We start from the raw sequence: 21,133 nt of genomic DNA on the forward strand, positions 1-21,133 counted from the left end.
GGACGTGAGTCTGAGTGAACTCCGGGAGTTGGTAAGAGACAAGGAGGCCTGGCATGCTGCAGTCCATGGGATCACAAAGGGTCAGACACGACTGAACAACTGAACTGAACTGAACTGAAGCTCTCTCCACCACATACACAGCTAAATTATTTGAAGTAAATGTCAAACTTCACAAAATTTTATTTTTTGTGTGTATTTGCAAATGTCATTTATCTTCAAAAACAAAAAGGGACTTTTAACCTAACAACAATATCACTATCACATCTAATAATACTGCTCAATGTCCTTAATGCAAACATTCTTTGATGTCGTCAGGTGCCTGTCAGCATTCCCAATTGCCCACTCATCTTTTGCACACATGTGTACACACACACACGAAAACACTGAAAGACTGAACCAGAATCTGAAAAAATCATACACTGAAACGGATAGATGTGAGTTTTAAGTTTCCTGTAATTTGTAGGTTTCCTGTCTGCCCCTCATCTGTCTCTCTCTATTTATTATTATTACTGTTTTTGCTTAAAATTATCATGGAAGAAACAGACTCATTTGTCCAGTAAAGCTTTCCAAAGTCAGAATCATTTCTTGTATCCTTGTGGCTTAGTGTAACATTTTCCTTTACCCCTTCTGCAGACTGTGAAAACTGGCAGTTGCATCTGCAGTCTTGACCAGATTTCGGCTCAGTTTCTTCTTCTATAGAGCTGCACGACAGGTGAACCTGTGTGCTCCCATCAGCAGGTACCCAGTGACCACTGTCTCGATTCTGTGACGTTAGCAGCCATTGGTGATGGCTGCCTGGCTGATATTTCCTCAGGGGCTACCCGGGGGTGGGAGCACTTCATTCTAGCTTCAGGTGTTAGCTAGGTCACATCGATCAAGAGAAACTTCCCTTCATCAATGTCGGATGACCAGAAGAGATGGATCTCAAGGCAAAGGCAGGATCAACACTTGATTCCTTCTCTTTATTTACCAGCCCTCAAAAAAAATGAGACCTTAGTGTTCTCTAATACTAAGATTTAAGGTAAAGGTAGAGAAGCTGGTCTCCTTCATTCCTTTTCAGTGTTTATGAATGATGTGCCACAGCCCCCGGAGTCTCATCCCTACGGACCCTCAAGTGGCCCATCTTGGTGGGTTAATCAGGTTGGTTCCTGAGTCCCTTTGGTATAAACTGTAGTAACCTTTGATAATAAAACACTTTAAAGGGACAGGAAAAATATAAACTTTACAAATGCAGTTTAACATGTGGAAAGAAGTATAATGAAAGTTTTTAATGAAACCATTCTCAGATGATAAAGAATCTGCCTGCACTGCAGGAGACCTGGCTTCGATCCCTGAGTTGGGAAGGTTCCCTGGAGAAGGGAATAGCAACCCACTCCAGTATTCTTGCCTGGAGAATCCCATGGACAGAGAATCTGGTGTGCTGCAGCCCATGGTATCGCAATGAGTTGGACATGACTGAGCCACTAACACACACAATCATTCATCAAAGACTCTCTTGAAAATGACTGCTAAAATTTCTTGGATTTATAAACATAATAATGCTATAATAGCTAAAATTGAAAGCTCAAGAATAACAAGGGTTACAATCTGACTAAATCAAATTATACTTTAAAAAAAAAATAGTTGAATAGAGGGCTTCTCTGGTGGTCTAGTGGTAAAGAACCTGCCTGCCAATGCAGGGGACATGGGTTCGATTCCTGGCCCTGGAAGATCCCACATGGCTCAGAGCAACCCAGGCTGTGTGCCACAACTATGGAGATCATTCGCCTAGAGCCTGAGTTCCGCACAAGAGAAGCCACAGCAATGAGAAGCCCCAGCACCACAACAAAAAGTAGCCCCCGCTTGCTGCACCTAGAGAAAGCCTTCCTGAAGCAGTGAAAACCCACTGCGGCCAAAAATAAAATAAATAAGTAACATCTTTTTAAAAAATAGTTGAACAGAGTTGTTTCAAACCGATCTTTTCTTTTATGAAAACTGTCTTATAGGACATCAAAAAAAAAAACAAAAACAAAAACAAAAAAAAAATCCCTGCCTGCCGGCCATAAGTGATTCTGATTCTGGCACTCTGTGGCACTACTCAGAGACGACTACACTTTTTCATCCAACCCATGATTCCCTCAGTAAGCATCACCCAGTCCTACTGAAACACATCTCATATGGGGAAGCTCAGCATGTCTTCTGCATCCAGCTCCCTACAGTGTCCTTTTATTACTGGGGTAAGGGGAAATCCCATTTCATTCCATAACCAGTGACTGTCAGGCCCTGGGCTGATGACTAAATCCCAGAGAAGCTGAGAAGCAGACAAGTAAACAGCTATGTTTAACCCAAGTACTTTCCACAAGACTGTGGAAACAGGAAAGAGGACCGATGACCATATAAGAAAGGCAGAGAGAGCTCCTGAGAGAGGGTGGCCTTTAAGCTGTTGGACTCTGCCAGGTAAAAAGGCACCAAAGGCATTCTGGGTCTGGGAACAGGGGAAGCAGGGAAACAATGAGAGGCTTGGACAGGAGAGTGACAAAGTGCCCTTAACGCCAGCCTCCCTTGACCCAGAGGCTCAAGTTCTGCTATCCAGAGCCACACTGCAGTGAATAGAACGGCTGATGTCTAGTAAGTGCAAGCGTGGTTCTAGACATCATTTAATATACGTATTCACTCGTTTAATCCTTATAACAATGCATGTATTTGCTCATTTAATCCTTGTAACAATCCCATGAGGAAGCTACTACAGAACCACATTGCAGTGAATAGAATAGCTGATGTCTAGTGAGTGCAAGCATGGCTCTAGACATCATTTAATGTATGTATTCACTCATTTAATCCTTATAACAATGTATGTATTCACTCATTTAATCCTTATAACAATCCCATGAGGAAGCTACTCCGTAGCCCCATTTTGCAGATGAGCAAGGAGAGGTTAAGAAATTTTCTTAAGGCCCCAAAATCAGGGGAGGTGGGACCAGGATCCAGACAGGATCTGGGAATCCAAACAGCTTGGCTCTAAGCCAGCTCTCTCACCACCTTGCAAAAACACCTCCGAAACACAAGCTCCTCTTCTTCCTCCTCCTGTTACTACATGAAAACAGCTAGAAGGGCTGTTACGGAGTTTGGAGAGTATGTCTGCTCAGGGTGTTCTGAACTGACACAAGAGATCCCAAGAGCACTCCTCAGTGACACCAGCCACCACCACCAAGGTTGCAGAAAGTGGGGGTCATGATCATGCCTCGTCAGCACAAACATCCCTGGTCCCGTCACCTCTTCCCCATGTGTCTGATCCAACTCTGGCCGGGCTCCAGGGGTGACTCTTTTCAGACCAAATGTTCCCACTGGGCATCTGTAGGGGAGCCAGGAAGGGCCTTGAATCCCTTTGTTCTGGATTCCAAAGCTCTACTTACACACTTTTTAAAAAATTAATAGGCTGTATTTTTAGAGCAGTTTAGGTTTACAGAAAAACTGAGTAGACTGTGCAGAGACTTCCCATATCCCCTCCTCCCCTATCCTCCCATCCCACCTGCAGTGTCTCCTAGTATTAACATCTTGCTTCACTGTGATACATGTGTTATGACTGATGAACCAATACTGATATGTTATTAACCAAGTCCACAGATCACAGGAGAGCTCACTCTGTCACACATTCTGTGGGTTTTGACAAATGCAGAATTTTGCGTATCCATCATGACAGTGTCACCTGGCATATTTTCGCTGCCCTAAAAATCCCTGAGCTCCACATGGTCATACCTCTCTCTCTCCCCATAAACCCTGGTGACCACTGGTCATTTTACTGTACCTATGAGTTTGCCTTTTCCAGAATGTCATATAGCTGCAATCGCATAGCAGGTAACTTTTTCAGACTGGCTCTTTTCACTTAGAATTTATTTAAGTTCCTCTGTCTTTCCATGGTTTGATAACTCACTTCTTTTTTATTACTGAGTACGGAGAAGGCAATGGCACCCCACTTCAGTACTCTTGCCTGGAAAATCCCATGGATGGAGGAGCCTGGTGGGCTACAGTCCATGGGGTCGCTAAGAATCAGACACGACTGAGCGACTTCGCTTTCACTTTTCACTTTCATGCATTGGAGAAGGAAATGGCAACCCACTCCAGTGTTCTTGCCTGGAGAATCCCAGGGACGGGAGAGCCTTGGTGGGCTGCCATCTATGGGTCACACAGAGTCGGACACGACTGAAGTGATGCAGTAGCAGCAGCAGCAACATCCCATCATATGCTGCACCACCGTTTATCCAAGTACCACTGTTTGTCCTCCTGAAGGACATCTTGGTTGCTTCCAATTCAGGGCGATTATAAATAAAACTTCTCTGAAAATGTGTGTGCAGCATTTTGTGTATTCATAAGTTTTCAACTCATTAACTCACTTGGACACAGCCTTTTTTAAAATAGCTCTATCAGCATGCTTTTCAATTTATAGGCGGCTAAAACCTTCACGGATTTTATTTTTCTGCTGCAACTTTTGAATCTCAGTATGCCTTATTACGCTGGTGCCTGTTTGACAGCCCATCAATCAAATGTACAGCCCTTATTGGTGGCATCAACCACCTTCGTTCTCGTACCCAGTGCCATGACACCCACACATCTGACGTCTGTGTGTCTTCTGTCCTCATCCTCATCAAAGACGGATCAGGACTGGAGCCTGGTGATTCCCACAGAGACCTAGTTTACTATTATTAATCAGTACTTTATGAATATGACAGACCATCCAGCTTGCCATTATCTTCTGCCCATGTTAGTCCATCCTGTCCATAAAGATCTAATGAGAGACTTTTCTTAAACACCTTGTTGAAACCTGCTGCATTCCTCGGGTCTGAGTGTCCATAAGTGCTGATCTGCTTGGCTGATGCTGAGGATTACACTGTGAGGTCTGGGAACATTCTCAGTAGAACTAAACAACATTAGGACCTGCCAGCAAATATCACATGGAACAGCCTGACCCGAGCCCAAGACCCAGGTGACCTTGCTGATCCACCCATTCACAGAATTCACAGACACACACAGTGACCCCCTCACCCAGGTGGCCAGAGGATTCCTGAATGCTGCTGAACAACGATTCAGAGACGGGTTGCGGTCACAATGCAGGATGCCCATGAGGCCCCAGGAAGCAGAGTGAAAAAGCACAGACTTTTAAGAGGAAGAGGCTGTGGACAGGTGTCTCTCACGCTGGGGACTTCATGGCTTTCCGAGTCCAGTGCAAGTTGAACATGTGGGTGCTGGTGGTGGAGAAATCAACCTCCCCTTCCCACCAGGCTGCAGGCCCCACCCACAACAAAGGGGGGCTCCCTAAGACACTGCAGCCCCTACTCCAGGGCGGGTTCGGGACCTGGATCCAGGGCAGGGGTGAGGCCCCTGCCAACTGGTCACTCGGAGTACTGGGGCTCTCCGGGCCAGGCAAAGGTGGTGGTCTGTGTCTCACACCCACGCCTCAGTGAGGAGCAGGGGGTCACAGTGGAACACAGGCCTCCTCTTGCCCACCGCCCAGAGGCAGCAATCCTGGGTGGGGTGGGGAGGGGGAGGCTGGCAGGGCCAGCACCCAATGGCAGGGAGGGGGTGCCCATACCCCACTCTGGTGAGGAGACCCCACGCATGAGCTGAGGCTCCTTGCTCCCCTTGCTTCACTGTCCTGTTGCGCTTCACCAACAAAACACAAATCCCTCGACAGAAGGGCTAAGAATTATAAGACTGCAGCCTCAGAGCATCAGTCTCCAAGTGCAGGGCCTTCTGGGCGCCAGGCTCTGCGTGTCTGCACAGGTCACACGCCCTTTCAGCCAGCCCTGGAAAGGTTTTTTTCTTTCACTTTAAAATCATTGTTAGTTCGATAAAAAGATCATAGACACTTGTCTTTCTCCAAATTAGCCGAGGGATCCTGACTGTATCAACAGATGCTTCCTACAAGTGAGAACTAGTAAGAAGCCCTACCAGCCCCTAAGTCTCCGGCTCTGGTAAATATTGTTCTGCACGTGAGCTTTTCATAACCAATTAAATTCAAATACCATTTTGCATATTTTTTAAATCTTTTTGTTTTGTACAGGGGTATGGATGATGAACAAGGCTCTTATAGTTTCAGGTGAGCAGTGACCGAAGGGGCTCAGCCATCCATATACATGTCTCCATCCTCCCCCAAACTCCCCTCCCATCCAGGCTGCCACACACCACTGAGCGGAGTTTCATGTGCTCTACAGGAGGTCCTTGTTAGTTACCCATTTTAAAAACAGTGCGTATTACATGTACTTCTTTTATCTGACAATGGATAATCCAGACTCCGAAAGCCAAGACAGGTACATATTACACATGACAACCATAATATACACATACACATCATGGTAGGTGAGGCTTGCCAGGTGGTGCTAGTGGCAAAGAACCCACTACCAGTGCAAGAGATGTAAGAGACGCAGGTTCAGTTCCTGCGTTGGGAAGATCCCCTGGAGGAAGGCATGGCGACCTGCTCCAGTATTCTTGCCTGGAGAATCCCACAGACAGAGGAGCCTGGCCAGCTATAGTCCACAGGGTTACAAGGAGTTGGACTGAAGCAACTTAGCATGCACATATCATCGTAGGTCAGTACTACATATGACAATCATACTTTGTATACAAATATATTAAATTATGTATGCTTATACATATAAAATCATATGTATATATGATACCCGTCTGTCTTATAAACATGTACTGTATGGTTTAACAGTTATTGGAAAGGTCAAGTTCTGCAATTCACTGTGTGTACTTTCTTTTAGCAAGTTGTGTCCAATTTCTACATCTCAGGGCGATGATTGCTTTAAAAAAACACTGCATGACCAGGCTGACTCATGTCTAGCTTGTGATAATTACAGTTTACGGATGATGTCCAGCCATGCTAGTATAGCATCATTTCTGATTCATTTTTATACTGGAATAAATACATTTGTCTATTTGCTTTTTTCTTTCTGTCCTTTTTGTATTCTACACTTTCTTCTCCAGTTCAGGTACATCAATTTGCATTTGAATCTAGTTTCAAGTCACCAATGGCCACAGTCCACTTGGTATTGTTGGGATGGATTATAACACTAGTCTCTGCTCTGCTAAGAAATAAGACCCAACCTGTATACTCAGAGACAAGGGAGGGTATAAGGAAAACAGACTCTGAGAAAATCTACACGACTGTGACTACATGACTCTTCTAATGGTGGGGGAAAAAAAAAAATAGAGGAGACCAGGGAGCTCCCGGATGACGTCCATTTTGGAAAGTACTGTGATTTTAAGTAGAAAATTTTCCTATCGAATTATAGGCTTTGACTAATATAAAATCAGTCTGAAATCACTGCCTATAAGCCATGGACAGGGGGATCTTCCCTCAAAGCTCATTGGTTTCAGGCATTCCAAAGGTGCGTGGGGCTCCAGGGCGCCTGCTCCAACTCAGGACTGGGGGCCGGCAGAGCACTGGGCCAGGCTGGGAGCGCCCAGGAAGGGCTGTGTGGACAGTGCGCACATGAGGAGGAGCTGAAAGTACACAGCCACCTTCTGTGACCCTCCCCTCCGTGGCCAACTACAGTCTCTAAACCTCTTTTTTTTTTTTTGATTAGTTGTGTATCTATTTGATAAGGAAACACTAACTGAATCTTCCATTACGTCATTGATGAGCTTTGCAAGGCCAAATTAAATGGCTTGACAGGATACATTTCTTAAGAAGCAAAGAAAGGGATAATTCACAAAAGGAAACAACAATTTCTTTGTTAATGGATGAAAAGGACAATATTTAGCTCAACCCACATGTAAAAACCTAACCCTCCTTTCTGGGTAAAGTATAACTCACTTTTTACAATGAAATGAAGGCTGTTGACAGCTAAAAAAAAACACACTTTATTTTTTGTCTCCAGAGAAAGAAAGACAAAGGCATTGAAACTCTCCAAGTTCTTAAGCACAAATTCATCTATAATGTTGGCTTTGTAGCTCTTTCAAAACAGAGATCTAAAAAGGAAGTTTAGTTTTTCTTTATTGAAATATACAGAACCATAGGCTTTGCCTAGATAGAGCTTTATTAAATATTACATTAACATTACACGCCTCTAATCATAAAAGAAGGGCCTTATATGATTTATCCAACATTATTCAAACTCCAGATCACATTTTTCTGGAAAATAATTCCATCATCTTGTCAAGAGTTAGGCGTACTGGCAGCAGTCCTCTTTAATATCACAAAATTCTGAATCTTCACTGAAGTTGGCTTTAATTTTTCCTGGTCTTTTATCCAGCAAAAATACTGTCTGAAGATGCCATGTGAAATTACACACCCACCACCAACGGGGAAAACACGGGAGACATGGGTTCAATCCCTGGGTCAAGAGGATCCCCTGAAGGAGGAAATGGCAACCCACTTCAGTATTCTTGCCTGAAAAATCCAATGGACTGAGGAACCTGGCGGGCTACAGTCCAAAGGACTGCAGAGTCAGACACGATTGAGCACACACACCACAAAAGGGGGAAAAATCTGCCAAATACACGATGACCCTCTGAATTGTAATAGCATCCCAGATGCAAATCTGTTTAAACATGAAGATATGCCAAGGTGGGGAGGGATGTATTTCTTAGAAATCAGCTAAATACACATTTTAAATAATTGAGAAAGAAGAGGGTAATCATGCAATCTAGTGAGATAAAGTAATGACTCAAGAAATTGCAAATCAGAGACTAAAACTCTGAAGTGTTAGTCTCCAAAGAAGTGCTTTTTTTTTCCTTTTTCCAGAGAAGTACTTTAGTTGCAATGACCAAAAAAGTGAATCAGAAGCAAGAGAGGTGAGAAGTATGAAGAAAAATAAAGAGGTGAGCCTCTTGACCCAGGGAGAGGAGACATTTTGGAAGCCACCCATAGGCAGGGAAGCATCAGAATGAGGCAATCAGAAAGGGTCCACTGCAGTCAGTGGAAGAGGGAGTCAGGCTGGCTCCAGTAGAAACCAGTGGTGATAATCCAGTGAATTCAGGGAATGTGCCCAGCTAAGCAACTCACAGGGGACAAACCACAAGACTGTGGGGAGCAGCCGCGGGGCGTCTGTGTTCTTGAGCCCAGGGAGTGGGAGAAGCCAAGGGCACAGCTAGAGAGGAACCAAGTCCAGCTGAGGTCAAGGCAAGGCGAACTCAGCCTACCCTACCCCAGCTCTGCAAAGGAATTAGGAGAAAAGCCACGGGCAAATCAAGTCAGGAGCACCCGGGCGAGCAGTGGGTTTCTAGCACCGCCACCTGGGCTACAATATCTGCCCATCCACCACGCCCCACACCTGTCCCAGGTGGTCTCTGCAGCTCAGTAGAAGCTGACTTCCAAGTAGGGTTACTGAGTCAACCTCTACAGCCCATTCCAACGAGTTCCCAGTAAGTTAAAGACTAACTCCAAGATTCCATCACAGAAAGGAGCTAGAAAAAGAAGAAATAGATGCTATCAGAGCCATGCATTGCAATGGGGCATGACGGAGGAAGGCAAGGGGAAGGGGGGTTTGGGGGGGGCGGGGGGATGGTGGAGACCAGAAAAGGGACAGTGAGACCCAGAAGCACAGAGGAGGGAAAAAAATAAATACAAGGTCAGGCATCTGTTTTCACGGCATCGCTGTCGGTTTTGTTGTTCAGTCGCTAAGTCATGTCCGACTGTTTTGTGACCCCATGGACTGTATTGCCCACCCCCTCACCACCAGCTCCTCTGTCCAGGGAAATTTCCAGGCAAGACTACTGGAGTGGGTTTCCATTTCCTTCTCCAGGGGATCTTCCAGTCCTAGAGACTGAACTTGCATCTTCTGTATCAGCAGGTGGATTCTTTACCAGTGAGCCACCTGGGTTTACATAGGCTTTTATGCCAATAGCAAGGAGATATATGGTATGTGTGCCCAGTGGCGACTGCAAAGTTTGAATTTCAGCCCCAAATCACATGGCCAGTGAGAAACACCTCCATCCTCCTCTCTACGCCTCAGTATATTCATCTGCAAAGTGGACAGTGGCTAGATAAGTCCTTCCCCAAACTGACCATCAGAATCATGCAGGACACTTTTTCCAAATACAGATTCCTGGGCACCACACTGGACCTGGGAGAGCAGAATCCTTGGGGTGGGGCACAGGAGTCTCCGTGTTAACAGCCAGGTTTGCAAATAATGAACTGCAATGATTCCCCTGGGCATTTCCCATCCAAACATCCTCTGAGTTCATGAACTGTAAGTGCAGAAGTAATACCTTTCGGCTGATCCAAATCTGAGCTGAACTTGGGGCCTCTTCCTTCATAAATAAATGAATGTAAACACTGAGTTCAATCCACAGTGGCAGGGGTGGAAGGGGCTTCTAAGACGACTAGCTCTTGGGAAGGAGAAAGGGGGACCAGACACACAGTAAGGAATTCAATCAACCTTTATGAGAGCCCGAGAAAAAAAGCAGCTGAGGTGTCATGAGGACTTACCGTGTGCTAAATATTTTCACATGTTCGTCTCATTTTATTGTGTTAGTTTCAGGTGTATAGCAAAGGTATTCAGTTATATATATATTTTTTTTCAGATTATTTTCCATGATAGGTTATTGCAACAAACTGAATATAGTTCCCTGTGTTACACAGTAAATTCTTGTTGCTTCTCTCTCTGTGTCGGCTTCCCAGGTGGTGTAAGTGGTAAAGAATCTGCCTGCCAATGCAGGACATGTAAGAGACACAGGTTAGCTTGCTGGGTCAGGAAGAGACCCTGAAGTAGGGCACAGCAATCTACTCCAGCATTCTTGCCTGGAGAATCCCATGGATAGAGAAACCTGGTGGGCTACAGTCCATAGGGTCGCACAGAGTTGGGCACGACTGAAGTGACTTAGCACACACAGACACACACACACCTGTCTTGTGCATAGCAGTTTGCATCTGTTAATCCTATACTCGTAATTTATCCCTCCCTTCCACTTCCTTTCCCCTTTGATAGCTGTAAGTTTTTCTACATTTTCATCTCATTTAATGCTCCTGCACAACCTGGGAAGCTAGATATTTGGAAATCATAGACTTATAAGTAGACTGCTGCTACTGCTAAGCCGCTTCAGTCGTGTCCGACTCTGTGCGACCCCATAGACGGCAGCCCACCAGGCTCCCCCGTCCCTGGGATTCTCCAGGCAAGAACACTGGAGTGGGTTGCCATTTCCTTCTCCAATGCATGAAAGTGAAAAGTGAAAGTGAAGTTGCTCAGTCGCGCAAGACTCTTAGCGACCCCATGGACTGCAGCCTACCAGGCTCCTCCATCCATGGGACTTTCCAGGCAAGAGTACTGGAGTGGGGTGCCATTGCCTTCTCCGATAAATAGACTAGGTTAGAGCAATTAGTAAAAAAACGTGCAGCATATAACCCAAAGAGTTTGGGTCTTCTTGACTCCAAGTCCACTGCTCTGTTTACATATCATCTACAGAGTCCCTCGGCCTCCCACTTTAACCAACCAATCTAAAGCACCAGAATGTTCTAGATAGCAGGGGAGTGGTTGTTTTGCTTGGATTCTTTAAAAAAAATTGGGGGCCCTGGTGAGGCATGCAGGGGTCTTCAATCCCCAACCAGGGATCGAACACACACCTCCTGTGGTGAAAGTGAGGAATCTTAACCACTGGACCGCCAGTGAAGTCCCTAGATAGCAGGGTTGAAAGAGCAACTGTCATATGGGCTCCTCTCATTCTCATTCCTTCCCAGACCCCGTTCCAACGCACCCTGTTCAGGGCCCCACAAGGGTCAGACACTCTGCAGTTCTGACAGCACTGCCCCAGTTGTCGATCTTATTCCTCCAGCTTCGTCACTCTGAAAACCCAAGGATGGAGGGAACTGGACACCCTAGTCCTGGTGCTTTCATGTGGCCCCCACCCCACTTGGTCTTGCCCTGTTGGTCAGCCTGGTTCTCCAGCCCATCCCTACCCTGGTCCTTCTCTTCTTCCTCATGGGAAGCCTGGCCAGGACTCTGCCTCCCCAGCTCCAGCCAACCCCTATCCGGGTGATGAAACCTTGATCACACCCTAATAATACACTGTACAGGATCACAGTCTCACCTCAATGGGCCTCCTGGAATGACCATTCCCTGAGTCAAGATCCTAGGCTCAGCAACAAGATTCACACAGCCCAGACCCTCGCCTCGAAGGTCTGAGCCCATAATGTTCCAGAACTAGGACTGAGGCTTTTACAGCCCTTGGGCCAAGTGTCTGGACTGAACTGCTCACGGCAAGGTCTACTTCTGTGTCAAGGTGAATGAGCCTAAAGTTGCCCCAGGGCCACCCTGCAGAGCTGAGGACCATCCTGTCTCTTCCCTACCGGCTAGGGAAGAAGACATTCTCTCAGGCTGCTACACTCAGTTAACGAAGACGCCAAGGCTGAAAGAACTGAACAAACTATAAGAAACTGCAAATTAGAAGAGACAGGTGACTTAAGACTAGAGAAACCATAGTATCCCAACTGACACCTTGTCCGGCGTCCTTAGGATTAGACAGAACATCACACACTCACCCACTAAAGAGCCAGACAAATACACAACACAGAGAAGCACCAGTTTAATTTGCTTCAAATGTTGAAAACATCAAACAGACTGAGCACTGAGTTAGTAATTCTGCCATCCTGGGAGGGCCATTTATTGGAAGGCCAAGATCAAGAATCCTTTATCAGTATACTGAAGCCTCATGGAAGAAAAGTTATGACCAACCTAGACAGCATATTAAAAAGCAGAGACATTACTTTGCCAACAAAGGTCTGTCTAGTTAAAGCTATGGTTTTTCCAGTAGTCATGTATGGATGTGAGAATTGGACCATAAAGAAAGCTGAGTGCCAAAGAATTGATGCTTTTGAACTGTGGTGTTGGAGAAGACTCTTGAGAGTCCCTTGGACAGCAAGGAAATCTAACCAGTCAATCCTAAAGGAAATCAGTCCTCAATATTCATTGGAAGGACTGATGCTGAAGCTGAAGGTCCAGTACTTTGACCACCTGATGTGAAGATCTGACTCATTTGAAAAGAGCCTTATTCTGGGAAAGATTGAAGGCAGGAAGAGAAGGGGGCGACAGAGGATGAGATGGTTGGACGGCATCACTGACTCAATGGACATGAGTTTGAGCAAGTTCCTGGAGTTGGTGATGGACAGGGTGGCCTGGCGTGCTGTAGTCCATGGGGTCGAAAAGAGTTGGACACGACTGTGTGACTGAACTGAACTGAACTGAAGCTTCATGGGTCACCCCATTTACCAACATGCCCCCCTAAGAATACGAGTAAGCAGCCTCCCCACACAAACACTCCCTTAATATCAGGAACACCATATCCAGGAGCTATGCCAGGAAAAAAGTCACCCACCTTCATCTGATGCAAAAACATTCAAAAAACTATATACTACCCAGAACTAGTCATCCTGTCATCACATCATCCCAGAATCATGTCATCACAGTTTGCACAGGTACATTCAGGGGACACAGCAGTGATGACAACAGGTGGGTGTCTGTCCCCAAAAAAGGCAACACGGGGACAGGCCAAAGTGAAAGTGTTACTTGCTTAGTCATGTCCAACTCTTTGTGACCCCATGGACTGTAGCCCTGCCAGGATCCTCTGTCCATGGGAATTCTCCAGGCAAGGATACTGGACTGGGTTTTACCCTCCTCCAGGGGATCTTCCTGACCCAGGGATTGAACCCAGGTCTCCGGCATTGCAGGCAGATTCTTTACCATTTGCGCCACGAGGGAGACTATAATCCTACTTGGGTGACTGCCTGACCAACACAGGGTGGGAGACGTTTTCCAAACTTGAGTAGAAACCAAAAGCACGTGTGCAGGTCCAGTGGGTGTCCTTCCAGTTGCTGGCACAGGAGGGGAGAACCCAGGCCACCAGAAAGGCCCACTCTGGACGCATGGCCACTGCCTGCCTGGATTCTGATTGACAGGGCTGCCTCCAGGCCCAAGACTGTGCTCTGTCATCCAGGTAAGAAAACCCTTTCTGGTTCTTTCCTATGAGTCCAATGAAAAGAGAAAAGAGAGACAGAGACAGATATATGGGGCCGGGGAGGGGGGTTATGTTATTCATCAGTACACAAGGCATGAGAGAGGACCAGTAGCTGCCTCACGGACCCCTGGCCTCAAATGTGTTTCTGGAGTGTTCCAAACCAAGAGTAAATTTTGGATATGAATGAATTTTTTAATTTTTACTTTTTTGGCCATGCCTCGCGGCATGTGGGAGCTTAATTCTCTGATCACAGATGGAACCCACATCCCCTGCATGGAAGCGCAGAGTCTTCACCATTGAGCTGCCAAGGGAGCCCCAGGAACGAATCTTTTTTGATGGATGTCAATTCTTCAGGGTCCCCAACTCCAGCCCCTGGTCCTGGGACCTACAGGATCCCTGAGCAGGCGGAGCAGAGCCTCTCCCACCCTCCCGGATGGAGAACACGTGGGAACTTGCCGGTGGGAGGGAGCGCTACTGTCACAAAATTATTCTGCCCTGGATTGGTGGAGCCTGCTCCTGAAAGTGCAGGGTAACCTATAAATCAGGCCTCCAGCCCCTAAGAAGTTATTTTTATTTAAAAGAATATTTTACTGTCTTCTTTCACATCTTATGATGAAAAAAAGAATAACTTTTGATATACAGCACAAACAAGTGGTAACACACAATTTAATGGAGCATTTTTAAGTGGGAAACTGTGATTCTGAAAAAGAGCCACGAGGCCAGGGCACGAGCCTGAATGAGTTCATGGCTGGAGTGCTGAGAACGTGAGGCATCTGGCTCCGTAATCCTCACTGCTTTTGACAAACGAGCGAACCGAAGCTCAGAGAGATTAAGTTCTTTAACCAGGCTCATCTTGCTAGAAGCTAGTTCACCTCCCGTTCACCCCTCCTCCTTAGCCTCACACAAACACACACACATACAATGAGAGAGGCAGACACACATGCACACACTTGTGTGCCTCCATGAGCATTTATTTCTACTCTATCTCAATCCAAAAAGCAACTGAGAGAGGAAAAATAAAGAAAAGACCATCATTCAGGTTTAAGTTTAGCCCACGAGAAATCAAACCAAGAGTTGAGATGCAAAATGACAGCCACAAATCTGGTTCTGAGATGACCTCCTTGGGGTAAGAACTTGATATTTCATCACTAGAAAAATCCCTTCTCACCCCCAATAGTAGAAGGCAAACTAAAACAGTGAGCATTTCCTCATCTTCTTAATAGGAAAAGAATTCATCAATTAAAATATAGTTGGTGGGTAAGTGAAGTTGTGAAATCATAGACAATTACGTCAAGGGTGTGGAGAAAAGGGAACCCTCTTACACTGTTGGTGGGAATGTAAACTAGTACAGCCAATATGGAGAACAGTGTGGAGATTCCTTAAAAAACTGGAAATAGAACTGCCTTATGATCCAGCAATCCCACTGCTGGGCATACACACTGAGGAAACCAGAATTGAAAGAGACACGTGCACCCCAATGTTCATCGCAGTACTGTTTATAATAGCCAGGACATGGAAGCAGCCTAGATGTCCATCAGCAGATGAATGGATAAGAAAGCTGTGCTACATATACACAATGGAGTATTACTCAGCCATTAAAAAGAATACATTTGCATCAGTTCTAATGAGGTGGATGAAACTGGAGCCTATTATACAGAGGGAAGTAAGCCAGAAAGAAAAACACCAATACAGTATACTAACACATATATATGGAATTTAGAAAGATGGTAACAATAACCCTGTCTACGAGACAGCAAAAGAGACACTGATGTATAGAACAGTCTTATGGACTCTGTGGGAGAGGGAGAGGGTGGGAAAATTTGGGAGAATGACATTGAAACATGTATACTATCATGTATGAAATGAGTCGCCAGTCCAGGTTCAATGCACGATGCTGGATGCTTGGGGCTGGTGCACTGGGACGACCCAGAGGGAGGGTATGGGGAGGGAGGAGGGAGGAGGGTTCAGGATGGGGAACACGTGTATACCTGTGGCAGATTCATTTCGATGTTTGGCAAAACCAATACAATATTGTAAAGTTTAAAAATAAAATAAAATTTAGAAAAAAAACTGGAAAAAAAAAAAAGCTCACTTTGAGAGCCTGGGAGATGCAATAACGACCTGAACGACAATGCATCCCTGACTTGTTAAAAGTGAAGTCAGACAGAGAAAAGACAAACATCATATGCTATTGCTTGTATGTGGAATCTTAAAAAATGATATAAAAGATCTTATTTACAAAACAAAATAGATTCACAGACATAGAAGACAAACTTACGGTTACAAAAGAGATGGGAGGAAGACAGGGTTTGCGACGAACACATAAACACTACTCCATATAAAATAAACAACAAGGACCTAATGTACAGCTCGGGCAACTACACTCAGTGCTTACAACAACCTATAAAGGGTCTGCCTGCTGGCTCGGACTGTAAAGGGTCCCCCTGCAATGTGGGAGACCCAGGTTCAACCCCTGGGTCAGGAAGATCTCCTGGAGAAGGGAATGGCTACCCACTCCAGTATTCATGCCTGGAGAATCCTATGGACAGAGGAGCGTGGAGGGCTACAGTCCACGGGGTCACAAAGGATTAGACACGTCTGAGCAACTAACACTGTCACATTTTCGCTTTCATAGAGGAAAAGAACCTGATAGATGTTTGTGTGTGTGTGTATAACTGAATCACTTTGCTGTACACGAGAAACTAACACAACACTGTAAATTAACTATATTTCAATTTAAAAAATGGTTACAAAAAAAAAAAAGGAATCTCTGGAGACGCTGGGTTTAATGCTTTTGACTGTCTGTCCAAAAGGAGCAATAAAAGAAAGACAAGATAAATGGTGGTTGGGAGTGTTATAGGAGGAAACCAAGCCACCTGCTGTAACACACGCAGTTTCAAAACTCCCATGGGTGTGCTAGAAGGTGTGAGCATCACCCGACAGGCCTGTCCTCTTGTGCACACCTGCACAGCAGTGGTGCAACTCTCTCTAATTAAACAAGGGAGACAAAGCCATCCCCTAGCACGGCCCTCACCAACCTCCAACGGAAAACACATGTCCTCCTGAGAATGCCACCTGAGATTCCCAGCGCCAAATTAACTCTTCAAACATATAGACAACGCCCGTGAAAAACAATGCCTGGAAGCAGAGTAAAAGCAAACATAATGAGCAAAGACAACAGTTTCTCACTAAGGTCTCCAAATGAGCGACTCTGCCTCTGTGTTTATAACATCTGACATTAAACATGAAAGATAAGAGAAAACGCCTCAGTGCAATGGCAAACAGCAGACACGAGGAGCCTGACACTGGATAGGATCCAGATTTCAGTCATAAGCAGGCATTTCAATCAGATGAGAAGTGAATGTGAGGTAAAACTGCTTCCCAGGTGGCACAGGAGTAAAGAACCCCCCTCCCAATGCAGGAGACGCAGGTTTGATTCCCAGGTCGGGAAGATCCCCTGGAGGAGGAAACGGCAACCCACTCCAGTATTCTTGCCTGGAGAATCCCATGGACAGAGGAGCCATAGTGAGCTACAGTCCATGGGCCTGCAAAGAGTCAGACATGACTCGGCACACGTGTACGCGCACACACACACACACACACAACAGAAAGATGCCTTTGGTCAGTTGTTAACATGTCTTTTTTTTTAATTTTATTGGGGAATAATTAATTTACAGTGTTGTGCAAGTTTCAGGTACAGAGCAAAGTGAATCCACTATACAGATGCCCACATCCACTGTTTCCTAGACGGCCCATACAGGCCGTCACAGAGAGTGGAGTTCCCTGTGCTATATGGTAGGTCCCCAATAGGTCCACATTAGTTATCTATTTTATATACAGTAGTGCACAGGTGGCAATCCCAATCTTCCAGTTTATCCCTCTCCTCCTTACCCCCCGGTAACCCTACATTTATTTTCTAAAGCTGTAACTCTGTTTTGGTTCTATAGATAAGCTCGTGCTTGAGTGCTAAGTAGCTTCAGTCTGTTGGATTCTTTGCAATCCTATGGACTGTAGCCCACCAGACTCCTCTACCCTTGGGAGTCTCCAGGCAAGAATACTGGAGTGGGTTGCCATGCCCTCCTACAGGGGATCTTCCCAACCATGGGATGGTTTAATTTGTAGCCTTTTTTTATATTCCACATATAAGCACTATCACATAATATTTGTCTGACTGATTTCATCCAGCGTAAGAACCTCTAGGTCCATCCATGTTGTTGCAAATGGCATTGTTTTATTTTTTTTACATCTGAGCAATGTTCTATTGTACATATGTACCACATTTTATTTATCCATTCTTCTGTTGATGGACTTTTAGGTGGCATCCATGTCCTGGCTATTGTGTACAGAGCTGCAGTGAACACTGGGGCACATCTATCTTCTTGAATTATTTTTTCTCCAGATACATGCCCAGGAGTGAAATTGCTGGATCACATTGTAGCTCTCTCCACCCACCAGAAAACATGTACAGGTACCAGTCCCTCCCAACACATCTTTTAAAAATGACCCCAACCACACAGTCAGCTACATCAGAACATCAAAACTGCTTTCTCAAAAGGGATTGGCTATTTTGATCAAGGATGACAGGAGTTCTCTGGCAAAAGGCATTTTCAAAAGCTTGGTAAAGGCACCCGGTCAAAACACTGCCCTGTGGTCACGCTCAGTAGCAACAGAGCCCGGAGAACCAGTCTCCTTGGCTGACTGTGATCATGTTCGTCACCCTACTGCTTTCCCAGAAAAACATTTATTCCTTTCATGACTCATCTTGATTCCCACCTGTACATTCATTTGCTTGTTTATCATTTGCTGACACCAAACCATTAGCTCCAGGAGGGAAGGATCCCCTCTGTCCAGTTCACCAAGGTCACCCCTGGACAAGGCCACCACCTGGCTGGTCGTGGGTGCTCAAGAATGCCTTTTGGCATTGTGGCTCATTCAGTGTTTACTGAATGGATGGGTAAATTAACATAATTAAATAATTATGCATGTAATTAACGTTATCGTGAATCATGAACTCCCTAAAGCACACTATCATACTATCACAACAGTAACAGCTTGCCAAAATGGAGGGGGTAGGGGGGAAGGGACAGTAATTGCCTATGGAGCATAAATATTCCTGCAGAGTTTTGGAAGACCTTTTGAAAAGCAACTGATAAGATGATGGCCCTGGGACTCTGGCCTAGGTGAATATGTATCTCTCTAATGGGAAGTCAGTCTGGCCCTCTGAACTTGCCACGGTGCTGAATAAAGCCCTGCTGCAATGATGTGATTGGTCAGGTCCCTGAGGACGGTGCCCTGGCCGATGACTGCACGCTATCTAAGCAGCCAGGCCTACGTGAAAGCACTATGAGCCAGGGCTTCTTTCCACACATCCAGGAGCTCTAACTAGAAGAAAAGATCATCTCTGATACTCTGAAGACAATACCCAACAACAGCCTCGCTTTTGGATGCCAGAGGCACGTGGCAAGCGTGGCATGAATCAGGGGCTGATAAGGCTTAAGACATCCACGTTGTGCGCCAGGCAAACCCACACACAGCAGAGAGTCCATGGACAACATCAGAGCTAAAATACTCAGGATATTACTAAAACTGAAGCTTTGAATGGAAATGATCAATTTCCACTTTGATAAATGAAAACTAGAGTCTGCTCCTACTAGTGAATTAGAAAAGCAAAAAACAACCTAAGATCATATTCTCCATTTCCACTAGCTTATACTTTAAAATCTAAGAAACTTGGAACTTGAGCGAAAAGGGAAACATCATTGTTAAATATCTTTAAATATTTGGATGTAATTTATAAGAAAAAGGTCTGTAGTTTCACATATGCACCATATTTTTCATAAACTATAAAAATAAACCAGTTAAAGTCCCTCGCTATAACTCTCAGATATCCTACACAATGTAACAACGCAAGCTGTTGTTTGAACTTATCCCAAAGGTATTTGGAAGTTAAAACCATCAGGTATGACAAGGAAATATATATTCATTCTAAAAAGATGACTTAGATGAAGTAAGGTTTCCAAGCTACAGTCAATAGTCCAAGACATATCCATTCAACGACAGGAACTCAGCCGCAGAAGGAATTTCATTACCATCCCTTCCTCCAGTTTATGAGCCGTTTCCTCCATTGACAAAGATGGATTTGGATTTTATGCAACTCATGAGCAACAGAGCCCCAAGCAAGAGCGCACAAGGCCACCTCCGGACTACCCGTGAAATTCCCCTGGGGGACTAGAGTTGGGCAAATCAGTAGCAGCTGCAATCTTGTGTATGTAAGTAAATGAAGTCGCTCAGTCGTGTCCAACTCTTTTTGCGACCCCCATGGACTGTAGCCTACCAGGCTTCTCTGTGGCTCCTCTGTCCATGGGATTTTCCAGGCAATAGTACTGGAGTGGGTTGCCATTTCCTTCTCCAGTGGATCTTCCTGACCCAGGGATTGAACCTGGGTCTCCTGCATTGTAGACAGACGCTTTACTGTCTGAGCCAACAGGGAAGTCCTGTGTATCAGTCCCTAAACCTCACTGTTCGAATGAATAGCTTTAATCCTTATTTTTTTATTTGGCTGTTATTTCCCCTGAAATTTTGAATTTTTAAAAAATATTGAGTGTGCACATAATTTTTTGTTTTTGTTTTTTTTTTTTTAATTATGTGTAGCAGCTACAGGAGAGCTTGAGGGGAAGAGGTCAAGAGCTCTTTTCAAGAGACTTTATTACCAACAAAAAAGTCCTTCAGCTGGGTTTGAAAACAAAGTTACCGAGTACGTTGTCGAATTTAACAGGTCTCAGTGATACTTGAGCAAATGTTATCCATTTGTAGTTCAAGAACATGTAAAAATATTTCCTTTGAATAATAAAGGCATATTCAAGTGACACCAAGTCTCCTCTGAAAGGTCTCCCAGGATGGAGTTACCTCATCACTTGAAAGAAGGCGGAGCTCCATCACCTGGACGGTAGACTTCTTGTTTCCAGTAGACGCGATCAAACGTAAGCCTTGACTACTGAGAGAGGAGAAAGTCCCCTTATGTCAAAAGTGACTTTTACGAACTGGCTCCTGTGACAGCAGGTAAGAAGTGCAGGTAAATCTGGAGGAAATGCATGAGGTTAAGTCTTGGGGAGACCAGTCAATATACCTACTGCAGATGCTCAAGACCCCCCAAAGACATGGTTGGATCAACTCAGCAAAGCCTCTATACAGGCCTGCAAAATCT

General features: G+C 45.2%; 1 protein-coding gene across 1 annotated transcript in view; it reads right to left on the reverse strand.

Moving 5' to 3' along the window:
* The window catches only part of FAM134B (family with sequence similarity 134, member B), a 145,223-nt gene extending 124,368 nt beyond the window's left edge, over nucleotides 1-20,855 (reverse strand). The window contains exon 1 of the mRNA XM_010858801.1: nucleotides 20,836-20,855. Within this exon, the coding sequence (XP_010857103.1) occupies nucleotides 20,836-20,840 (5 nt within the window). The 5' untranslated portion in view covers nucleotides 20,841-20,855. The remainder of the gene's footprint in view (nucleotides 1-20,835) is intronic.
* Nucleotides 20,856-21,133: the final 278 nt, after the last annotated feature.

Source organism: Bison bison, unplaced genomic scaffold (genome assembly GCF_000754665.1).
Source record: "Bison bison bison isolate TAMUID 2011002044 unplaced genomic scaffold, Bison_UMD1.0 scf7180017864440, whole genome shotgun sequence".
Lineage (NCBI taxonomy): Eukaryota > Metazoa > Chordata > Mammalia > Artiodactyla > Bovidae > Bison > Bison bison.